General features: G+C 51.7%; 1 protein-coding gene across 1 annotated transcript in view; it reads right to left on the bottom strand.

Annotated features, from left to right (window-relative positions):
* Positions 1–6,182: 6,182 nt before the first annotated feature.
* LOC147104957 (tRNA (32-2'-O)-methyltransferase regulator THADA) overlaps positions 6,183–23,847 on the bottom strand; it is a 194,390-nt gene continuing 176,725 nt past the window's right edge. The window contains 2 exon segments of the mRNA XM_085962123.1: positions 6,183–9,031; positions 19,646–19,851. Coding sequence (XP_085818249.1) covers positions 8,763–9,031; positions 19,646–19,851 — 475 coding nt within the window. The 3' untranslated portion in view covers positions 6,183–8,762.

Raw genomic sequence — 23,847 nt, 5'->3', positions numbered from 1 at the left:
TCGGTAGTGGGGAAAATGGTAGAGTCCATTATAAAAGATGTAATAGCAGAGCACTTGGAAAACAGTGACAGGATCGGACAAAGTCAACATGGATTCACAAAAGGTAAATCGTGCTTGACTAATCTACTGGAATTTTTTGAGGATGTAACTGGTAAAATAGATAAGGGAGAACCAGTGGATGTGGTGGATCTAGACTTTCAGAAGGCCTTCGAAAAGGTCCCGCATAAGAGATTAGCGTGTAATGTTAAGGCATATGGGATTGGGGGCAAGGTATTGACTTGGATAGAGAACTGGTTGGCAGACAGAAAGCAAAGAGTTGGAATAAACGGGTCTTTTTCCGAGTGGCAGGCAGTGACTAGTGGGGTGCCGCAGGGATCGGTCCTTGGACCCCAGCTATTCACAATATATATAAATGATCTAGACGAAGGAACTAGATGTAATATCTCCAAATTTGCAGACGACACAAAGCTGGGTGGGCATGTGTGCTGTGAGAAGGATGTCGAGAAACTCCAGGATGATTTGGACATGTTGGGTGATTGGGCAGAAACATGGCAGATGCAGTATAATGTGGATAAATGTGAAGCTATCCACTTTGGTAGCAAAAACAGGAAGGCAGATTATCTAAATGGCAATAGATTGGGAGAAGGGGAAGTGCAACGAGACCTGGGTGTCCTTGTGCACCAGTCGCTGAAGGTAATCATGCAGGTGCAGCAGGCGGTTAAGAAGGCAAATGGTATGTTGGCCTTCGTAGCGAGAGGGTTTGAGTACAGGAACAAGGATGTCTTGCTGCAGTTGTACAGGGCCTTGGTGAGACCACATCTTGAGTATTGTGTGCAGTTTTGGTCGCCTTATCTGAGGAAGGATATTCTTGCCATGGAAGGAGTTCAGCGAAGATTCACCAGGCTGATACCTGGGATGGCAGGAGTGACGTATGAGGAGAGATTGGGTCGATTGGGCTTGTACTCGCTGGAATTTAGAAGAATGAGAGGTGATCTCATTGAAACTTATAAAATTCTAACAGGACTGGACAGACTAGATGCAGGAAGGATGTTCCCGATGGTCGGGGAGTCCAGAACCAGGGGACACAGTCTAAGAATAAAGGGTAGGCCATTTAGGACAGAAATGAGGAGGAATTTCTTCACCCAGAGAGTGGTGAACCTGTGGAACTCTCTACCACAGAAGGCGGTGGAGGCCAGTTCATTAAATATATTCAAGAAGGAGTTGGATATATTTCTTAAGGCTAAAGGGATCAAGGGATATGGGGAGAAAGCAGGGACCGGGTACTGAATTTGGATGATCAGCCATGATTGAATTGAATGGCGGAGCAGGCTCGAGGGGCCGAATGGCCTACTCCTGCTTCTATGTTTCTATGGCTCGATGGGCCGAATGGCCTTGTTCCGTGCTGTAACCATTCTATGATTCTACGATCATGGGTGCAACAACTGAATGCCAGAGAGGAAGTGTGAGCAGCTGCCTTCAATATAAAGGCAGTGTGGCACCAAGTCGCCTTTGAAAAACTGAGGGTCAAAGGGAAAAACTGTCCACTAGCTGGAGACATACTTGACACAAAGGAAGATGATTGCGGTGGTTGAAGGTCAATCATCTTAACCCCAGGACTACAGCAGGAGTTCCTCAGGGCAGTGTCCTAGGCCCTACTATCTTCAGCTGCTTCATAAGAACATAAGAAGTAGGAGCAGGAGTAGGCCATACGGCCCCTCGGGCCTGCTCCGCCATTCAATAGGATCATGGCTGATCTGAATCTAGACTCACGTCCACTTCCCTGCCCGCTCCCCGTCACCCCTAATTCCCTTATCAGTTAGGAAACTGTCTACCTCCGTTTTAAATTTATTTAATGTCGCAGCTTCCACAGCTCTCTGAGGTAGCAAATTCCATAGATTCACTACCCTCTGAGTGAAGAAGTTTCTCCTCATCTCAGTTTTGAAAGGGCAGCCCCTTATTCTAAGACTATGCCCCCTAGTTCTAGTCTCACCCATCAGTGGAAGCATCCTCACCGCATCCACCCGATCAAGCCCCCTCACAATCTTATATGTTTCGATAAGATCGCCTCTTATTCTTCTGAATTCCAATGAGTAGAGGCCCAACCTACACAACCTTTCCTCATAAGTCAACCCCCTCATCTCCGGAATCAACTGAGTGAACCTTCTCTGAACTGCCTCGAGAGTAAGTATATCTTTTCTTAACTATGGAAACCAAAACTGTACGCAGTATTCCAGGTGTGGCCTCACCAGTACCCTGTATAACTGAAGCAAGACTTCCCTGCTTTTATACTCCATCCCCCTTGCAATAAAAGCCAAGATTCCATTGGCCTTCCTGATCACCTGCTGTACCTGCATACTAGCCTTCCAGACTCAATATCGAGTTCAACAATTTCAGATCATAAGCTCGGCCCCCATTTCATTTTCTCTTGTAATTGTTCCACTCCTTCCCCCCCCCCCCCTTTCCTTTTGTTTCTCTCTCACACCTGGCAGCTATCTTTTGCCCTGCCAGTACACTTTACACCTAATCCCAGCCTATTACCATCTCGTCTAGCTTCTAATCTCTTTTACTTCTTTTGTTTCTTTTATTCTTTTGTCCGATCGCAGCCCTGCCTTCGATCTAGTTTCTTTTCTTTCCAGTTTTGAAGAAGGGTCCAACCCGAAACGTCAACTCAAATTTCTCTCCACAGATGTTGCCTGACCTGCTGAGTTTTTCCAGCATTTTCTGTTGTTATTTCGGATTTCCAACATCTGCAGTATTTTGCTATCGTACTAACCTTCTGTGTTTCATGCACCAGGACCCCCAGATCCCTTTGTACTGTAGCACTTTGCAGTTTCTCTCCATTCAGATAATAACTTGCTCTTTGATTTTTTCTGCCAAAGTGCATAACCTCACACTTTCCAACATTATATTCCATCTGCCAAATTTCTGCCCACTCACTTAGCCTGTCTATGTCCTTTTGCAGGTTTTTTATGTCCTCCTCACTCACTACTTTCCCTCCCATCTTTGTATCATCGGCAAACTTGGATATGTTGCACTTGGTCCCCTCCTCCAAATCGTTAATATAGATTGTAAAGAGTTGGGGCCCTAGCACTGACCCCTGCGGAACACCACCAGTTACTGATTGCCAACCCGAGAATGAACCATTTATCCCAACTCTCTGTTTTCTGTTAGATAGCCAATCTTCCACCCATGCCAGTATATTACCCCCAATCCCGTGATTTTTTATCTTGTGCAGTAATCTTTTGTGTGGCACCTTGTCAAATGCCTTTTGGAAGTCCAAATACACCACATCCACTGGTTCCCCTTTATCCACCCTGTTTGTTACGTCCTCAAAGAATTCGAGCAAATTTGTCAAACATGACTTCCCCTTCATAAAACCATGCTGACTCTGTCCGATTAAATTATGCTTATCCAAATGTCCTGTTACTGCTTCCTTAATAATGGACTCCAACATTTTACCAACCACAGATGTTAGGCTAACTGGTCTATAGTTTCCAGCCTTTTGTCTACTTCCCTTTTTAAATAAGGGCGTTACATTAGCAGTTTTCCAATCTGCTGGGACCTTTCCTGAATCCAGGGAGTTCTGGAAAATTACCACTAATGCATCCGCAATCCCCACCGCCACTTCTCTCAAGACCCTAGGATGTAAGCCATCAGCTCCAGGGGATTTATCCGCCTTTAGTCCCATTATCTTACCGAGTACCACCTCCCTAGTGATTTTAATCGTGTTTAGCTCCTCCACCCCTATAGCCCAGTGTTGGGATATTTTTAGTGTCCTCTACTGTAAAGGCTGATACAAAATATTTCACAGAATCACAGAAATCCCACAGTGCAGATAAAGGCCATTTCAGCCCATCGAGCCTGCACCGACACATATCCCACCCGATCCCCGTAACCCCTACACCAACACGTACCCCACCCGATCCCCGTAACCCCAGGTATTTAATCCCCCTAACACTAAGGGTCAATTTATCATAGCCAATCAACCTAACCCGCACATCTTTGGACTGTGGGAGGAAACCGGAGCACCCGGAGGAAACCCACGCAAACACGGGGAGAATGTGCAAACTCCACACAGACAGTCGCCCGAGGCCGGATTCGAACCCGGGTCCCTGGCGCTGTGAGGCAACAGTGCTAACCACTATGCCACCGTGTTCAGCGTTTTTGCCATCTCCATGTTCCCCACCACTAATTTCCCGGTCTCGTCCTCTAAGGGACCAACATTCACTTTAGCCACCCTTATTCTTTTTATATAACTGTAGAAACTCTTGCTATCTGTTTTTATATTTTTTGCTAGTTTACTTTCATAATCTATCTTCCCTTTCTTAATTAATCTTTTAGTTATTCTTTGCTGGCTTTTAAATGCTTCCCAATCTTCTATCCTCCCACTAGATTTGGCTACTTTATATGCCCTTGTTTTCAGTCGGATACAATCCTTTATTACTTTACTTAGCCACAGATGGCTGTCTTTTCTTTTACGCCCCTTTTTCCTCAGTGGAATATATTTTTCTTGAAAGTTGTGAAATATCTCCTTGAATGTACACCACTGCTCATGTACCGTCTTACACTTTAATCTATTTTCCCAGTCCACTTTAGTCAACTCTGCTCTCATACCTTCATAGTCTCCTTTATTTAAGCTTAGTACGCTGGTTTGAGATCCAATTCTCTCACCCGCCAACTGAATTTGGAATTCAACCATGTTATGGTCACTCATTCCAAGGGGATCCTTTACTAGGACATTTTTTATTAATCCTGTCTCATTACACAGGACCAGATCTAAGATTGCCTGCCCCCTGGTTGGTTCAGTAACATACTGCTCAAGGAACCCGTCCCTAATGCACTCTATGAACTCTTCCTCAAGGCTGCCCTGCCCAATTTGATTTGTCCAGTCAATATGAAAGTTAAAATCCCCCATGATTATAGCTGTTCCCTTATTACAAGCCCCAACTATTTCCTGATTTATACTCCGGCCAACAGAGTTGCAACTGTTAGGAGGCCTATAGACTACGCCCACTAGTGACTTTTTCCCCTTATTATTCCTTATCTCCACCCAAACTGTTTCACTATCCTGATCCTTTGACCCAGTATCACTTCTCTCTATTGCAGTGATTCCATCCTTTATTAACATAGCCTTCCCCACCTCCCTTTCCTTCCTGTCTGTCCTTCCTAATTGTCAAATACCCCTGGATGTTTAGTTCCCAGTCATGGTCACCTTGCAACCATGTTTCTGTAATGGCCACCAGATCATACCCATGTGTAGTTATTTGTACCGTCAACTCATCTATTTTGTTACGAATGCTGCGTGCATTCAGATAAAGAACTTTTAAATATGTTTTGTGACAATTTATTCCTGCTTTTACCCCCTTTACTACTTTACCTTTATACATTCTGTCCCTTCCTGACATGCTCTGGTTTTTAATTCCCCCACTGCTACCTTGCTCTATTGCCTTCTCCGCTGACATTTTTATTTTTTGCTCTCTTGAAACCTCCCCCCCACTAATTAGTTTAAAACCCTCTCTACAGCCCTAGTTATTCGATTCGCCAGGATTCTAGTCCCAGCACTGGCCAAGTGAAGTCCGTCCCAACGGAACAGCTCTCGCCTGTCCCAGTACTGATGCCAGTGTCCCAAGAAGCAAAACCCATTTCTCCCACACCAGTCTTTGAGCCACGCATTTAACTCTCTGATTTTATTTACCCTAGCCAAATTTGCTCGTGGCTCAGGTAGTAATCCAGAGATTATTACCCTTGTGGTTCTGTTTTTTAATTTGGCCCCTAGCTGCTCATACTCCCTCAGCAGAACCTCTTTCCTTGTCCTATCTATGTCGTTGGTACCAACATGGACCACGACAACTGGATCCTCCCCCTCCCACTCCAAGTTTCTCTCCAGCCCAGAGATATCCTTAACCCTGGCACCGGGCAGGCAACACAGCCTTCGGGACTCTTGCTCTCGGCGGCAAAGAACCCTATCTTTCCCCCTAATGATACTATCGCCTACCACGACATTTCTTTTTACTCCCCCCACTTGAATGGCTCCCCGTTCCACGGTGCTGTGGCCAGGTTGCTCATCCTCCCTGCAGTCCCCGCTCCCGTCCCCACAGGGAGTAAGAGCCTCGAACCTGTTGGACAAGAGCAAGGGCTGCGGCTCCTCCAACACTACCTCCTGGATCCCCGTACCTGCCTCACTCATAGTCACACCCTCCTGTCCCTGACCACGGACTACATCTGAATTAGTTAATCTAATTGGTGTGACTACTTCCTGGAACACAGAGTCCAGGTAACTCTCCCCCTCCCTGATGTGTCGCAGTGTTTGAAGCTCGGACTCCAGCTCATCAACACGGAGCCGGAGTTCCTCGAGCAGCCAACACTTACTGCAAATGTGATCACTGTGAACATCAATGGTGTCCACCAGCTCCCACATATTGCATATCAATGACGTTCCCTCCAACATAAGGTCAGAAATGGGGCTGTTTACTCAGCATTGCTATGACTGTACCCTGGCCTAAGTCAGCACTGACATAAGGTCAAAAGTGGGGCAGTTCGCTGGTGATTAGAGCTGAGCGTTGTACATTCACAATTCCTCAGATAATGAAGCAGCTCATGCCTGCCTACAGCAGGACCGGGATAACATCCAGGCTTGGGCTGACAACTGGGGAGTAAGATTTGTGCCTTATAAATGCCAGGCAATGACCATCTCCAATAAAAGAGATGCCAGCCACCTCTCCTGGGCCTTCAACAGCAAGTTTCCCATCTTAGGGGTCATCACTGACTAAAAGCTTAACTGGGCCAACCATATCAACACTGTACCTACAAAAGGAGGTAGAGAAGGTGCTCTTTGATAAGTGACTTACCTCTTGACTCCCCAGAGCCTTTCCATCACCTACAAGGCACAAGTAAGGTGTGTGAAGGAACACTCTCCACTTGCCTGGATGAGTGCAGCTGCAACAACATTCAAGAAGCTCGACACCATCCAGGACAAACAGCCCGCTTGATTGGCACCCCATCCACCACCTTAAACATTCACTCCCTCCACTACCGGTGCACCATGGCTGCAGTGTGTGCCATCTACAAGATGCACTGCAGCAACTCGCAAAGGCTTCTTTGACAGTGTCTCCAAAACCTACGATCTGCACCACCTAGAATGTCAAGGAGAGCAGGCACATGGGAACACCATCATCACCAAGTTGCACTCCAAGTCACACAACAACCTGACCTGGAAATATATCGCCATTCCTTCATCGTCGCTGGGTCAAAATTACGGAACTCCCTCCCTAACAGCACTTTGGCAGTTACTTCACCACACCCACAAACCTCGCTGAAGCCAGTCAGAGCGGACCCACGGCGACAGAGCGGACCCACAGCGACAGAGCGGACCCACAGCGACAGAGCGGACCCACAGCGACAGAGCGGACCCACAGCGACAGAGCGGACCCACAGCGACAGAGCGGACCGGATCCTGCTTCCAGACCCCAACGGGACTTTCAACAACTGCAGGAAAATAAACTGAAGTGCTCAGCCTTCTCCTCACAGTCTGGCCCTCACTGAGCGACCAATTCAACACAGGGCCAGCCAAGAACACCGAATACATTCTGCTCAAACTACTCTTCAATCAACAATATTTTTACAGCAGAAACTTATTTTTCAAGTAAAAGCAGCTGAATGTATTTTAAAACGAGTTTAATATTAAAAAAAATCTCTGTACACATAAAATAATTACAAAAGTTGGAATAATACTTTATAAAACCAACCCCATCTCCAGTCCAGCATGTCCCCACCGCACCGCGACTCAGCACGGGTACAACTGTACCCCGTGATTCAGTGCGGGTACAACTGTACCCCGTGATTCAGTGCGGATACAACTGTAGCCCGTGACTCAGCGCGGGTACAACTGCACCCCGTGATTCAGCGCGGGTACAACTGTACCCCGTGATTCAGCGCGGGTACAACTGTACCCCGTGATTCAGCGCGGGTACAACTGTACCCCGTGATTCAGCGCGGGTGCAACTGTACCCCGTGATTCAGCGCGGCTACAACTGTACCCCGTGATTCAGCGCGGCTACAACTGTACCCCGTGATTCAGCGCGGCTACAACTGTACCCTGTGATTCAGCGCGGCTACAACTGTACCCTGTGATTCAGCGCGGCTACAACTGTACCCCGTGATTCAGCGCGGCTACAACTGTACCCTGTGATTCAGCGCGGCTACAACTGTAGCCCGTGATTCAGCACGGCTACAACTGTACCCTGTGATTCAGCGCGGGTACAACTGCACCCCGTGATTCAGCGCGGGTACAACTGTACCCCGATTCAGCGCGGGTACAACTGTACCCCGTGATTCAGCGCGGGTACAACTGTACCCCGTGATTCAGCGCGGGTACAACTGTACCCCGTGATTCAGCGCGGGTACAACTGTACCCCGTGATTCAGCGCGGGTACAACTGTACCCCGTGATTCAGCGCGGGTACAACTGTACCCCGTGATTCAGTGCGGGTACAACTGTACCCCGTGATTCAGCGCGGGTACAACTGTACCCCATGATTCAGTGCGGGTACAACTGTACCCCGTGATTCAGCGCGGGTACAACTGTAGCCCGTGATTCAGCGCGGCTACAACTGTAGCCCACCATGACTATGTGTCATGGTTTAGGGCGTGCATCAGTCGATGTGCGGCAGGTGGTGGGTCACTGGAGAGAGGGGTCATTGTTCAGAGTCTGGGAGGCTCCTTGTAGCGATACCTTTTGTTGAACATGAATGATTTGACTTTCTGTCATCTCTCAGTGACTGGGGTCAGCCATGTTGCTAATTCTGCTCCCAAACTCACTGGGATTAACCCAATCTGGCTCATCAGTCCTTGCAGCAGTTCTAAGTCAGCCTTCAGTCCATGTGATGGGCCGGCAAAATTGGAAGTGTCCACATTGTGTGATTCAAGGGTTTGGAGAAGATGAAAGAGAACAGCTGATCTCACGAGAAGGCCCATGAGTGCAGGTAACAGCTTAGCAGCAGCCAGAAGCTCAAAGCCATTGACCAGCGAGAGTCCTGCAACACAAAGGAGGAGAAAATTACTGGCCTGGGCCAGTCGAAGTCTGCAACAGCAACATGTGTTCTACTCTCCCAGAGTGTGAATGGACAGTGTGTGACCCACTGTCCCAGAGTGTGAAAGGACAGTGTGACCCACTGTCCCAGAGTGTGAAAAGATAGTGTGTGACCCACTGTCCCAGAGTGTGAAAGGACAGTGTGACCCACTGTCCCAGAGTGTGAAAGGACAGTGTGTGCCCCACTGTCCCAGAGTGTGAAAGGACAGTGTGTGCCCCACTGTCCCAGAGTGTGAAAGGACAGTGTGTGACCCACTGTCCCAGAGTGTGAAAGGACAGTGTGTGACCCACTGTCCCAGAGTGTGAAAGAACAGTGTGTGACCCACTGTCCCAGAGTGTGAAAGGACAGTGTGTGACCCACTGTCCCAGAGTGAGAATGGACAGTGTGTGACCCACTGTCCCAGAGTGTGAATGGACAGTGTGTGGCCCACTGTCCCGGAGTGTGAAAGGACAGTGTGTGACCCACTGTCCCAGAGTGTGAAAGGACAGTGTGTGACCCACTGTCCCAGAGTGTGAAAGGACAGTGTGTGACCCACTGTCCCAGAGTGTGTAAGGACAGTGTGTGACCCACGGTCCCAGAGTGTGAAAGGACAGTGTGTGACCCACTGTCCCAGAGTGTGTAAGGACAGTGTGTGACTCACTGTCCCAGAGTGTGAAACGACAATGTGTGACCCACTGTCCCAGAGTGTGACAGGACAGTGTGATACCCACTGTCCCAGAGTGTGAAAGGACAGTGTGTGACCCACTGTCCCAATGTGTGACCCACTGTCCCAGAGTGTGAAAGGACAGTGTGTGACCCACTGTCCCAGAGTGTGAAAGGACAGTGTGTGACCCAGTGTCCCAGAGTGCGAGAGTGCGAAAAGACAGTGTGTGACCCACTGTCCCAGAGTGTGAAAGGACAGTGTGTGACCCACTGTCCCAGTGTGTGACCCACTGTCCCAGAGTGTGAAAGGACAGTGTGTGACCCACTGTCCCAGAGTGTGAAAGGACAGTGTGTGACCCACTGTCCCGGAGTGTGAAAGGACAGTGTGTGACCCACTGTCCCAAAGTGTGAAAGGACAGTGTGTGACCCACTGTCCCAGAGTGTGAAAGGACAGTGTGTGACCCACTGTCCCAGAGTGTGAATGGACAGTGTGTGACCCAGTGTCCCAGAGTGTGAAAGGACAGTGTGTGACCCACTGTCCCAGAGTGGGAATGGACAGTGTGTGACCCACTGTCCCAGAGTGTGAAAGGACAGTGTGTGGCCCACTGTCCCGGAGTGTGAAAGGACAGTGTGTGACCCACTGTCCCAGAGTGTGAAAGGACAGTGTGTGCCCCACTGTCCCAGAGTGTGAACGGACAGTGTGTGACCCACTGTCCCAGAGTGTGAAAGGACAGTGTGTGACCCACTGTCCCAGAGTGTGAAAGGACAGTGTGTGACCCACTGTCCCAGAGTGTGAAAGGACAGTGTGTGGCCCACTGTCCCGGAGTGTGAAAGGACAGTGTGTGCCCCACTGTCCCAGAGTGTGAACGGACAGTGTGTGACCCACTGTCCCAGAGTGTGAAAGGACAGCGTGTGACCCACTGTCCCAGTGTGTGAAAGGACAGTGTGTGACCCACTGTCCCAGAGTGTGAAAGGACAGTGTGTGACCCACTGTCCCAGAGTGTGAAAGGACAGTGTGTGACCCACTGTCCCAATGTGTGACCCACTGTCCCAGAGTGTGAAAGGACAGTGTGTGACCCACTGTCCCAGAGTGTGAAAGGACAGTGTGTGACCCAGTGTCCCAGAGTGCGAGAGTGCGAAAAGACAGTGTGTGACCCACTGTCCCAGAGTGTGAAAGGACAGTGTGTGACCCACTGTCCCAGTGTGTGACCCACTGTCCCAGAGTGTGAAAGGACAGTGTGTGACCCACTGTCCCAGAGTGTGAAAGGACAGTGTCTGACCCACTGTCCCGGAGTGTGAACGGACAGTGTGTGACCCACTGTCCCAGAGTGTGAAAGGACAATGTGTGACCCACTGTCCCAGAGTGTGAAAGGACAGCGTGTGACCCACTGTCCCAGAGTGTGAAAGGACAGCGTGTGACCCACTGTCCCAGAGTGTGAAAGGACAGTGTGTGACCCACTGTCCCGGAGTGTGCAAGAACAGTGTGTGACCCACTGTCCCAGAGTGTGAAAGGACAATGTGTGACCCACTGTCCCAGAGTGTGAAAGGACAGTGTGTGACCCACTGTCCCAGAGTGTGAACGGACAGTGTCTGACCCACTGTCCCAGAGTGTGAAAGGACAGCGTGTGACCCACTGTCCCAGAGTGTGAAAGGACAGTGTGTGACCCACTGTCCCAGAGTGTGAAAGAACAGTGTGTGACCCACTGTCCCAGAGTGTGAAAGGACAATGTGTGACCCACTGTCCCAGAGTGTGAAAGGACAGTGTGTGACCCACTGTCCCAGAGTGTGAACGGACAGTGTCTGACCCACTGTCCCAGAGTGTGAAAGGACAGCGTGTGACCCACTGTCCCAGAGTGTGAAAGGACAGTGTGTGACCCACTGTCCCAGAGTGTGAACGGACAGTGTGTGACCCACTGTCCCAGAGTGTGAAAGGACAGTGTCTGACTCACTGTCCCAGAGTATGAAAGGACAGTGTGTGACCCACTGTCCCAGAGTGTGAAAGGACAGTGTCTGACCCACTGTCCCAGAGTATGAAAGGACAGCGTGTGACCCACTGTCCCAGAGTGTGAAAGGACAGTGTGTGACCCACTGTCCCAGAGTGTGAAAGGACAGTGTGTGACCCACTGTCCCAGAGTGTGAACGGACAGTGTGTGACCCACTGTCCCAGAGTGTGAAAGGACAGTGTCTGACCCACTGTCCCAGAGTATGAAAGGAGTGTGTGACCCACTGTCGCAGAGTGTGAAAGGACAGTGTCTGACCCACTGTCCCAGAGTATGAAAGGAGTGTGTGACCCACTGTCCCGGAGTGTGAACGGACAGTGTGTGACCCACTGTCCCAGAGTGTGAAAGGACAATGTGTGACCCACTGTCCCAGAGTGTGAAAGGACAGCGTGTGACCCACTGTCCCAGAGTGTGAAAGGACAGTGTGTGACCCACTGTCCCAGAGTGTGAACGGACAGTGTGTGACCCACTGTCCCAGAGTGTGAAAGGACAGTGTCTGACCCACTGTCCCAGAGTATGAAAGGAGTGTGTGACCCACTGTCCCAGAGTGTGAAAGGACAGTGTCTGACCCACTGTCCCAGAGTGTGAAAGGACAGTGTCTGACCCACTGTCCCGGAGTGTGAACGGACAGTGTGTGACCCACTGTCCCAGAGTGTGAAAGGACAATGTGTGACCCACTGTCCCAGAGTGTAAAAGGACAGTGTGTGACCCACTGTCCCAGAGTGTGAAAGGACAGTGTGTGACCCACTGTCCCAGAGTGTGAACGGACAGTGTCTGACCCACTGTCCCAGAGTGTGAAAGGACAGCGTGTGACCCACTGTCCCAGAGTGTGAAAGGACAGTGTGTGACCCACTGTCCCAGAGTGTGAACGGACAGTGTGTGACCCACTGTCCCAGAGTGTGAAAGGACAGTGTCTGACTCACTGTCCCAGAGTATGAAAGGACAGTGTGTGACCCACTGTCCCAGAGTGTGAAAGGACAGTGTCTGACCCACTGTCCCAGAGTATGAAAGGACAGCGTGTGACCCACTGTCCCAGAGTGTGAAAGGACAGTGTGTGACCCACTGTCCCAGAGTGTGAAAGGACAGTGTGTGACCCACTGTCCCAGAGTGTGAACGGACAGTGTGTGACCCACTGTCCCAGAGTGTGAAAGGACAGTGTCTGACCCACTGTCCCAGAGTATGAAAGGAGTGTGTGACCCACTGTCGCAGAGTGTGAAAGGACAGTGTCTGACCCACTGTCCCAGAGTATGAAAGGAGTGTGTGACCCACTGTCCCGGAGTGTGAACGGACAGTGTGTGACCCACTGTCCCAGAGTGTGAAAGGACAATGTGTGACCCACTGTCCCAGAGTGTGAAAGGACAGCGTGTGACCCACTGTCCCAGAGTGTGAAAGGACAGTGTGTGACCCACTGTCCCAGAGTGTGAACGGACAGTGTGTGACCCACTGTCCCAGAGTGTGAAAGGACAGTGTCTGACCCACTGTCCCAGAGTATGAAAGGAGTGTGTGACCCACTGTCCCAGAGTGTGAAAGGACAGTGTCTGACCCACTGTCCCAGAGTGTGAAAGGACAGTGTCTGACCCACTGTCCCGGAGTGTGAACGGACAGTGTGTGACCCACTGTCCCAGAGTGTGAAAGGACAATGTGTGACCCACTGTCCCAGAGTGTAAAAGGACAGTGTGTGACCCACTGTCCCAGAGTGTGAAAGGACAGCGTGTGACCTACTGTCCCAGAGTGTGAAAGGACAGCGTGTGACCCACTGTCCCAGAGTGTGAAAGGACAGTGTCTGACCCACTGTCCCAGAGTATGAAAGGAGTGTGTGACCCACTGTCCCGGAGTGTGAACGGACAGTGTGTGACCCACTGTCCCAGAGTGTGAAAGGACAATGTGTGACCCACTGTCCCAGAGTGTGAAAGGACAGCGTGTGACCCACTGTCCCAGAGTGTGAAAGGACAGTGTGTGACCCACTGTCCCAGAGTGTGAACGGACAGTGTGTGACCCACTGTCCCAGAGTGTGAAAGGACAGTGTCTGACCCACTGTCCCAGAGTATGAAAGGAGTGTGTGACCCACTGTCCCAGAGTGTGAAAGGACAGTGTCTGACCCACTGTCCCAGAGTGTGAAAGAACAGTGTGTGACCCACTGTCCCAGAGTGTGAAAGGACAATGTGTGACCCACTGTCCCAGAGTGTGAAAGGACAGTGTGTGACCCACTGTCCCAGAGTGTGAACGGACAGTGTCTGACCCACTGTCCCAGAGTGTGAAAGGACAGCGTGTGACCCACTGTCCCAGAGTGTGAAAGGACAGTGTGTGACCCACTGTCCCAGAGTGTGAACGGACAGTGTGTGACCCACTGTCCCAGAGTGTGAAAGGACAGTGTCTGACTCACTGTCCCAGAGTATGAAAGGACAGTGTGTGACCCACTGTCCCAGAGTGTGAAAGGACAGTGTCTGACCCACTGTCCCAGAGTATGAAAGGACAGCGTGTGACCCACTGTCCCAGAGTGTGAAAGGACAGTGTGTGACCCACTGTCCCAGAGTGTGAAAGGACAGTGTGTGACCCACTGTCCCAGAGTGTGAACGGACAGTGTGTGACCCACTGTCCCAGAGTGTGAAAGGACAGTGTCTGACCCACTGTCCCAGAGTATGAAAGGAGTGTGTGACCCACTGTCCCAGAGTGTGAAAGGACAGTGTCTGACCCACTGTCCCAGAGTATGAAAGGAGTGTGTGACCCACTGTCCCGGAGTGTGAACGGACAGTGTGTGACCCACTGTCCCAGAGTGTGAAAGGACAATGTGTGACCCACTGTCCCAGAGTGTGAAAGGACAGCGTGTGACCCACTGTCCCAGAGTGTGAAAGGACAGTGTGTGACCCACTGTCCCAGAGTGTGAACGGACAGTGTGTGACCCACTGTCCCAGAGTGTGAAAGGACAGTGTCTGACCCACTGTCCCAGAGTATGAAAGGAGTGTGTGACCCACTGTCCCAGCGTGTGAAAGGACAGTGTCTGACCCACTGTCCCAGAGTGTGAAAGGACAGTGTCTGACCCACTGTCCCGGAGTGTGAACGGACAGTGTGTGACCCACTGTCCCAGAGTGTGAAAGGACAATGTGTGACCCACTGTCCCAGAGTGTGAAAGGACAGTGTGTGACCCACTGTCCCAGAGTGTGAAAGGACAGCGTGTGACCTACTGTCCCAGAGTGTGAAAGGACAGCGTGTGACCCACTGTCCCAGAGTGTGAAAGGACAGTGTCTGACCCACTGTCCCAGAGTATGAAAGGAGTGTGTGACCCACTGTCCCGGAGTGTGAACGGACAGTGTGTGACCCACTGTCCCAGAGTGTGAAAGGACAATGTGTGACCCACTGTCCCAGAGTGTGAAAGGACAGCGTGTGACCCACTGTCCCAGAGTGTGAAAGGACAGTGTGTGACCCACTGTCCCAGAGTGTGAACGGACAGTGTGTGACCCACTGTCCCAGAGTGTGAAAGGACAGTGTCTGACCCACTGTCCCAGAGTATGAAAGGAGTGTGTGACCCACTGTCCCAGAGTGTGAAAGGACAGTGTCTGACCCACTGTCCCAGAGTGTGAAAGGACAGTGTCTGACCCACTGTCCCGGAGTGTGAACGGACAGTGTGTGACCCACTGTCCCAGAGTGTGAAAGGACAATGTGTGACCCACTGTCCCAGAGTGTGAAAGGACAGTGTGTGACCCACTGTCCCAGAGTGTGAAAGGACAGCGTGTGACCTACTGTCCCAGAGTGTGAAAGGACAGCGTGTGACCCACTGTCCCAGAGTGTGAAAGGACAGCGTGTGACCCACTGTCCCAGAGTGTGAAAGGACAGTGTGTGACCCACTGTCCCGGAGTGTGCAAGAACAGTGTGTGACCCACTGTCCCAGAGTGTGAAAGGACAATGTGTGACCCACTGTCCCAGAGTGTGAAAGGACAGTGTGTGACCCACTGTCCCAGAGTGTGAACGGACAGTGTCTGACCCACTGACCCAGAGTGTGAAAGGACAGTGTGTGACCCACTGTCCCAGAGTGTGAAAGAACAGTGTGTGACCCACTGTCCCAGAGTGTGAAAGGACAATGTGTGACCCACTGTCCCAGAGTGTGAAAGGACAGTGTGTGACCCACTGTCCCAGAGTGTGAACGGACAGTGTCTGACCCACTGTCCCAGAGTGTGAAAGGACAGCGTGTGACCCACTGTCCCAGAGTGTGAAAGGACAGTGTGTGACCCACTGTCCCAGAGTGTGAAAGGACAGTGTGTGACCCACTGTCCCAGAGTGTGAACGGACAGTGTGTGACCCACTGTCCCAGAGTGTGAAAGGACAGTGTCTGACTCACAGTCCCAGAGTATGAAAGGACAGTGTGTGACCCACTGTCCCAGAGTGTGAAAGGACAGTGTCTGACCCACTGTCCCAGCGTATGAAAGGACAGCGTGTGACCCACTGTCCCAGAGTGTGAAAGGACAGTGTCTGACCCACTGTCCCAGAGAATGAAAGGAGTGTGTGACCCACTGTCCCAGAGTGTGAAAGGACAGTGTCTGACCCACTGTCCCAGAGTATGAAAGGAGTGTGTGACCCACTGTCCCAGAGTGTGAACGGACAGTGTCTGACCCATTGTCCCGGAGTGTGAACGGACAGTGTGTGACCCACTGTCCCAGAGTGTGAAAGGACAATGTGTGACCCACTGTCCCAGAGTGTGAAAGGACAGTGTGTGACCCACTGTCCCAGAGTGTGAACGGACAGTGGGTGACCCACTGTCCCAGAGTGTGAAAGGACAGTGTCTGACCCACTGTCCCAGAGTATGAAAGGAGTGTGTGACCCACTGTCCCAGAGTGTGAAAGGACAGTGTCTGACCCACTGTCCCAGAGTATGAAAGGAGTGTGTGACCCACTGTCCCGGAGTGTGAACGGACAGTGTGTGACCCACTGTCCCAGAGTGTGAAAGGACAATGTGTGACCCACTGTCCCAGAGTGTGAAAGGACAGCGTGTGACCCGCTGTCCCAGAGTGTGAAAGGACAGTGTGTGACCCACTGCCCCAGAGTGTGAAAGGACAGTGTGTGACCCACTGTCCCAGAGTGTGAACGGACAGTGTGTGACCCACTGTCCCAGAGTGTGAAAGGACAGTGTCTGACCCACTGTCCCAGAGTATGAAAGGAGTGTGTGACCCACTGTCCCAGAGTGTGAAAGGACAGTGTCTGACCCACTGTCCCAGAGTGTGAAAGGACAGTGTCTGACCCACTGTCCCGGAGTGTGAACGGACAGTGTGTGACCCACTGTCCCAGAGTGTGAAAGGACAATGTGTGACCCACTGTCCCAGAGTGTGAAAGGACAGTGTGTGACCCACTGTCCCAGAGTGTGAAAGGACAGCGTGTGACCTACTGTCCCAGAGTGTGAAAGGACAGCGTGTGACCCACTGTCCCAGAGTGTGAAAAGACAGCGTGTGACCCACTGTCCCAGAGTGTGAAAGGACAGTGTGTGACCCACTGTCCCGGAGTGTGCAAGAACAGTGTGTGACCCACTGTCCCAGAGTGTGAAAGGACAATGTGTGACCCACTGTCCCAGAGTGTGAAAGGACAGTGTGTGACCCACTGCCCCAGAGTGTGAACGGACAGTGTCTGACCCACTGTCCCAGAGTGTGAAAGGACAGCGTGTGACCCACTGTCCCAGAGTGTGAAAGGACAGTGTGTGACCCACTGTCCCAGAGTGTGAAAGAACAGTGTGTGACCCACTGTCCCAGAGTGTGAACGGACAGTGTCTGACCCACTGTCCCAGAGTGTGAAAGGCCAGCGTGTGACCCACTGTCCGAGAGTGTGAAAGGACAGTGTGTGACCCACTGTCCCAGAGTGTGAAAGGACAGTGTGTGACCCACTGTCCCAGAGTGTGAAAGGACAGTGTCTGACCCACTGTCCCAGAGTATGAAAGGACAGCGTGTGACCCACTGTCCCAGAGTGTGAAAGGACAGTGTGTGACCCACTGTCCCAGAGTGTGAAAGGACAGTGTGTGACCCACTGTCCCAGAGTGTGAACGGACAGTGTGTGACCCACTGTCCCAGAGTGTGAAAGGACAGTGTCTGACCCACTGTCCCAGAGTATGAAAGGAGTGTGTGACCCACTGTCCCAGAGTGTGAAAGGAAAGTGTCTGACCCACTGTCCCAGAGTATGAAAGGAGTGTGTGACCCACTGTTCCAGAGTGTGAAAGGACAATGTGTGACCCATTGTCCCGGAGTGTGAACGGACAGTGTGTGACCCACTGTCCCAGAGTGTGAAAGGACAACGTGTGACCCACTGTCCCAGAGTGTGAAAGGACAGCGTGTGACCCACTGTCCCAGAGTGTGAAAGGACAGCGTGTGACCCACTGTCCCAGAGTGTGAAAGGACAGTGTGTGACCCACTGTCCCGGAGTGTGCAAGAACAGTGTGTGACCCACTGTCCCAGAGTGTGAAAGGACAATGTGTGACCCACTGTCCCAGAGTGTGAAAGGACAGTGTGTGACCCACTGTCCCAGAGTGTGAACGGACAGTGTCTGTCCCACTGTCCCAGAGTGTGAAAGGACAGCGTGTGACCCACTGTCCCAGAGTGTGAAAGGACAGTGTGTGACCCACTGTCCCAGAGTGTGAAAGAACAGTGTGTGACCCACTGTCCCAGAGTGTGAAAGGACAATGTGTGACCCACTGTCCCAGAGTGTGAAAGGACAGTGTGTGACCCACTGTCCCAGAGTGTGAACGGACAGTGTCTGACCCACTGTCCCAGAGTGTGAAAGGACAGCGTGTGACCCACTGTCCCAGAGTGTGAAAGGACAGTGTGTGACCCACTGTCCCAGAGTGTGAAAGGACAGTGTGTGACCCACTGTCCCAGAGTGTGAACGGACAGTGTGTGACCCACTGTCCCAGAGTGTGAAAGGACAGTGTCTGACTCACTGTCCCAGAGTATGAAAGGACAGTGTGTGACCCACTGTCCCAGAGTGTGAAAGGACAGTGTCTGACCCACTGTCCCAGAGTATGAAAGGACAGCGTGTGACCCACTGTCCCAGAGTGTGAAAGGACAGTGTGTGACCCACTGTCCCAGAGTGTGAAAGGACAGTGTGTGACCCACTGTCCCAGAGTGTGAACGGACAGTGTGTGACCCACTGTCCCAGAGTGTGAAAGGACAGTGTCTGACCCACTGTCCCAGAGTATGAAAGGAGTGTGTGACCCACTGTCCCAGAGTGTGAAAGGACAGTGTCTGACCCACTGTCCCAGAGTATGAAAGGAGTGTGTGACCCACTGTCCCAGAGTGTGAACGGACAGTGTGTGACCCACTGTCCCAGAGTGTGAAAGGACCGTGTCTGACCCACTGTCCCAGAGTATGAAAGGAGTGTGTGACCCACTGTCCCAGAGTGTGAAAGGAGTGTGTGACCCACTGTCCCAGAGTGTGAAAGGACAGTGTCTGACCCACTGTCCCAGAGTATGAAAGGAGTGTGTGACCCACTGTCCCAGAGTATGAAAGGACAGTGTGTGACCCACTGTCCCAGAGTGTGAAAGGAGTGTGTGACCCACTGTCCCAGAGTGTGAAAGGACAGTGTGTGACCCACTGTCCCAGAGTATGAAAGGACAGTGTCTGACCCACTGTCCCAGAGTATGAAAGGAGTGTGTGACCCACTGTCCCAGAGTATGAAAGGAGTGTGTGACCCACTGTCCCAAAGTGTGAAAGGACAGTGTCTGACCCACTGTCCCAGAGTATGAAAGGAGTGTGTGACCCACTGTCCCAGAGTGTGAAAGGACAGTGTCTGACCCACTGTCCCAGAGTGTGAAAGGACAGAGTGTGACCCACTGTCCCAGAGTGTGAAAGGACAGTGTGTGACCCCGTGTCCCACCCAGGCCCCCTAATAAAATACATTTTGAAGAGGGGAGACGGAGGAGGGAGATAAACTGGAGTAGTTCTGACCTTGGTTCCAGCTGTGTTTAAGGTGCTCCACGTTTCTCATGATGTCAGGGTGGTTGTCTGCGGCCCAGGCTGTGAGCCGGCTGTGACTGTCTGGGGAGGAACCCAACTTGTCTACGATTCGAAGGAGGAATGGCAGCAGGAGCCTGGCGAAGGCACCCGGCTCGGCATAGACATTCGGACAATCCTCCTCGTACAGATTTACTGCCCTGGAAATGCAATGGCATTCGTTAGTCCCAGTGATCGGAGACCCGGATCACCAGCTGGGAGTCCAGGTACAGTCAGTGACCAGAGACCCGGATCGCCAGCTGGGAGTCCAGGTACAGTCAGTGATCGGAGACCCGGGTCACCAGCTGGGAGTCCAGGTACAGTCAGTGACCGGAGACCCGGATCACCAGCTGGGAGTCCAGGTACAGTCCCAGTGATCGGAGAGCCGGATCACCAGCTGAGAGTCCAGGTACAGTCAGTGATCGGAGACCCGGATCACCAGCTGTGAGTCCAGGTACAGTCAGTGATCGGAGACCTGGATCACCGGCTGTGAGTCCAGGTACAGTCCCAGTGATCAGAGACCCGGATCACCAGCTGGGAGTCCAGGTACAGTCCCAGTGATCGGAGACCCGGATCACCAGCTGGGAGTCCAGGTACAGTCAGTGATTGGAGACCCGGATCACCAGCTGGGAGTCCAGGTACAGACAGTGATCGGAGACCCGGATCACCAGCTGTGAGTCCAGGTACAGTCAGTGATCGGAGGCCCGGATCACCGGCTGTGAGTCCAGGTACAGTCCCAGTGATCGGAGACCCGGATCACCGGCTGTGAGTCCAGGTACAGTCAGTGATCGGAGACCTGGATCACAGGCTGTGAGTCCAGGTACAGTCCCAGTGATCGGAGAGCCGGATCACCAGCTGGGAGTCCAGGTACAGTCCCAGTGATCGGAGACCCGGATCACCAGCTGGGAGTCCAGGTGCAGTCAGTGACCGGAGACCCGGATCACCAGCTCTGAGTCCAGGTACAGTCAGTGATCGGAGACCCGGATCGCCAGCTGGGAGTCCAGGTACAGTCAGTGATCGGAGACCCGGATCACCGGCTCTGAGTCCAGGTACAGTCAGTGATCGGAAACCCGGATCACCGGCTCTGAGTCCGGGTACAGTCCCAGTGATCGGAGACCCAGATCACTGGCTCTGAGTCCAGGTAGTCAGTGATCGGAAACCCGGATCACCGGCTCTGAGTCCGGGTACAGTCCCAGTGATCGGAGACCCAGATCACTGGCTCTGAGTCCGAGTACAGTCAGTGATCGGAGACCCGGATCACCAGCTGGGAGTCCAGGTGCAGTCAGTGATCGGAGACCCGGATCACCAGCTGCGAGTCTAGGTACAGTCAGTGATCGGAGACCCGGATCACTGGCTGGGAGTCCAGGTACAGTCCCAGTGATCAGAGACCCGGATCACCAGCTGGGAGTCCAGGTACAGTCCCAGTGATCGGAGAGCCGGATCACCAGCTCTGAGTCCAGATACAGTCAGTGATCGGAGACCCGGATCACCAGCTGGGAGTCCAGGTACAGCAGCTGTGATGGAAACTCACGTTCAGCGTCTCTCCCGGGGACTTGGTTGCTGAGTCCAAGGGCAGTGCAGACTGAACGAGGCCAGCATCACGATCCAGTGAAAGGGGTGGTATTGGGTTCGCTCGCGGTGGAGCTCAGCAGCTTCGCCCCCCACAAAGCTGAATATCCTCCTGACATTCGCTGCCTAGACTCACTAGAAGAATCACCGCTGGGGTACCAATTGACAATGGGAACCCATAGAACCCGTACCCCAGCAGTCAGTGCCTCAAGGAGCGGGGAGGGAACTGGGGAACAAGGGGAGCTCCCAGATCACAGGACCCCTCTGCAATAACTCAAAGCTTCCTTTAATATGCGTTCACTTGGAGCTGCTCTCACCCAGCGTTGGAGCAGACCAAGTGGAATTGTGGTTCAATCATCAGTCCAGAAATAACCAGACACCAAAGGAGTCCTCATGTGGATCCCCGTCTAGTGAGGCCCCACACTGGGAGTGTGTAGTGTATGTACCTTTAAGAGCCCCTGTGTACTGTAATACCGGTAGTGACCACTCGGGTATATAAGCCTGTATAGCGTCTTGTATCTTTTAGTTCAGCCCTGACCTTCGACTAGTAAAGACCTGTTAAAGTTATTCTTGTGGTCTGTGTGCAGTGATTCATATTAACCATAACTGGAACACACAGACTTAACAGTGGCGACGAGTAAGATCTTACCCTGCGGCAGAGACATATCCAAGGCAGTTTAACGGGCGTCGAGAAGAGGCATCCGCCCTCATCATCCTGCTGAGAAAAGACTCGGGTCTGAAGAGCAAGGAAGAATCCTGACACGAAGCCTTCCATCAGCAACAGGCAGTGATCATCCCTTCTATCACGGTGGGGGGTAAGCCGATCAGCGACGAGCAGCAAGTCGGCCACGTTGGCTGTGAAGTAGGGGAGGGAAAAACGGAGGATATAAGGGCGGAGAACTCGACCACGGCCGGGGAAAAGAGCCGGACAGAAGTCGGGGCCAGAGGCGCTGAGACTGGGGCAGCGTAAGGCACGGGAGCCGCGGTGAATGCAAACGCAGCCGGTGTAAAAGACCGGGCTGCAAGCGGGCTGGGAGACGCAACAGCGTCGAGAGAGAGCTCGACCGCGACCGGTGAAAAAGGCCGGGCAGCTACCGAGGCCGCGAGGCGCAGCGGCCGGGACAGCGTAAGGCGCGGGAGAAAATAAAAAAAATAAAAAAACGCGGAGAACTCAGCCGCAGCCGGGGGAAAGGACCGGACTGCAAGAGGGGCTGGGAGGCACAATTTGAGAACCGCTGGGGAGGACGAACGCAGCAATACGGCAATCGCCATTACAGCCAGCGGGGGAGAAAGGCAAACGCGGGAAGCCGCCATTTTCGTAGGCGGGGGAAGAAGACAAGCGCGGGAAACCGCCATTTAAAAAAAAAATTAAAGAAAAATTTCTTTTTGTTTCTCAAGAAGATTGCGAGGATGCCTAAGCGTGGTGACATCAACGATTTCGATCCCGATGTTGAAGATTGGGCCACGTATGTAGAACGCATAGAGATTTATTGTAAGGCAAATAAAATATCCGATGAAGATAAAGCACTAACCTTACTAAACTCAATGGGTGCGAAGACATACTGGCTATTGAAGCATCTTCTATCACCAGCTAAACCGGCGGATCAGGCTTTCGCTAATATTGTTGCTGTCCTGAGAAATCATTTGAACCCCACACCGCTGATGTTAGCGGAACGATTTAAATTTTATGCGAGAACGCAACTGAAAGAGGAAAGCAACGCGGAGTATTTAATGGAACTGCGTAAGCTAGCGAAATACTGTCAGTTTGGGGAAAGACTGACAGAGGCACTGAGAGACAAATTCGTGTGTGGATTGTCGAAAGAAGGAACACAAAAGCGGCTGCTTGAAGAGAATGATCTTACACTTGATAAGGCTGTCACTATTGCAGCATCGCACGAAGCCGCAGCGAGAGGCACTGCGGAAATGCAGCTGAAGGCAGCGGTACTCAGCGTAGATCAAATGGCTTTGGGTACAGCGAAATGTTATCGTTGTGGAAAGACAACACACGATCAGAACCAATGCTGGTTTAAAAACCAGGAATGTAAAAAATGTGGCAAGCTTGGTCACATAGCTAAAGTATGCCGGTCAGGAAAGAAGACCAGCAACAAAAAGTCACCGCAGGAAAAGTGCAGAAAGGTACATAAGGTGGCTGAGAAGAGTTCGGATGAACAGAATTCGGATTCAGACTCCAACAGCAAGGAACTGGGTAGTCTGAGAATTCACAATGTGAGTAAGGAAGCTGACCTACAAACTATCTGGGTCACACTGCAGATAGCAGGAGTCCAAGTGAAGATGGAATTGGACACCGGATCGGCGTTGACGGTCATGAATAAGCAAGATTACAAAAGGTTATTCACACATATTCCCCTACGGGATACGGAGATAGTATTGCAGACATACACGGGGCAAAGAGTATACCCCATCGGAAAGATAAAAGTCAAGGTGATACACAAGGGCAAAGAACACCAAGGAATGGACTTATATGTACTACCTGAAGGAGGTCCACCACTTCTGGGACGGGAGTGGATCAGGAAAATAAATATGGACTGGTACTCCCTAAAAGCAATAACGGTAGATTCCGGAAAAAA

The sequence above is a fragment of the Somniosus microcephalus genome, chromosome 19 (assembly GCF_052327205.1).
Source record: "Somniosus microcephalus isolate GS21.2 chromosome 19, FLI_Smic_1.0, whole genome shotgun sequence".
NCBI lineage: Eukaryota > Metazoa > Chordata > Chondrichthyes > Squaliformes > Somniosidae > Somniosus > Somniosus microcephalus.
The sequence above is the reverse complement of the archived record's forward strand: the minus strand, read 5'-3'. Positions and strand labels throughout refer to the sequence as shown.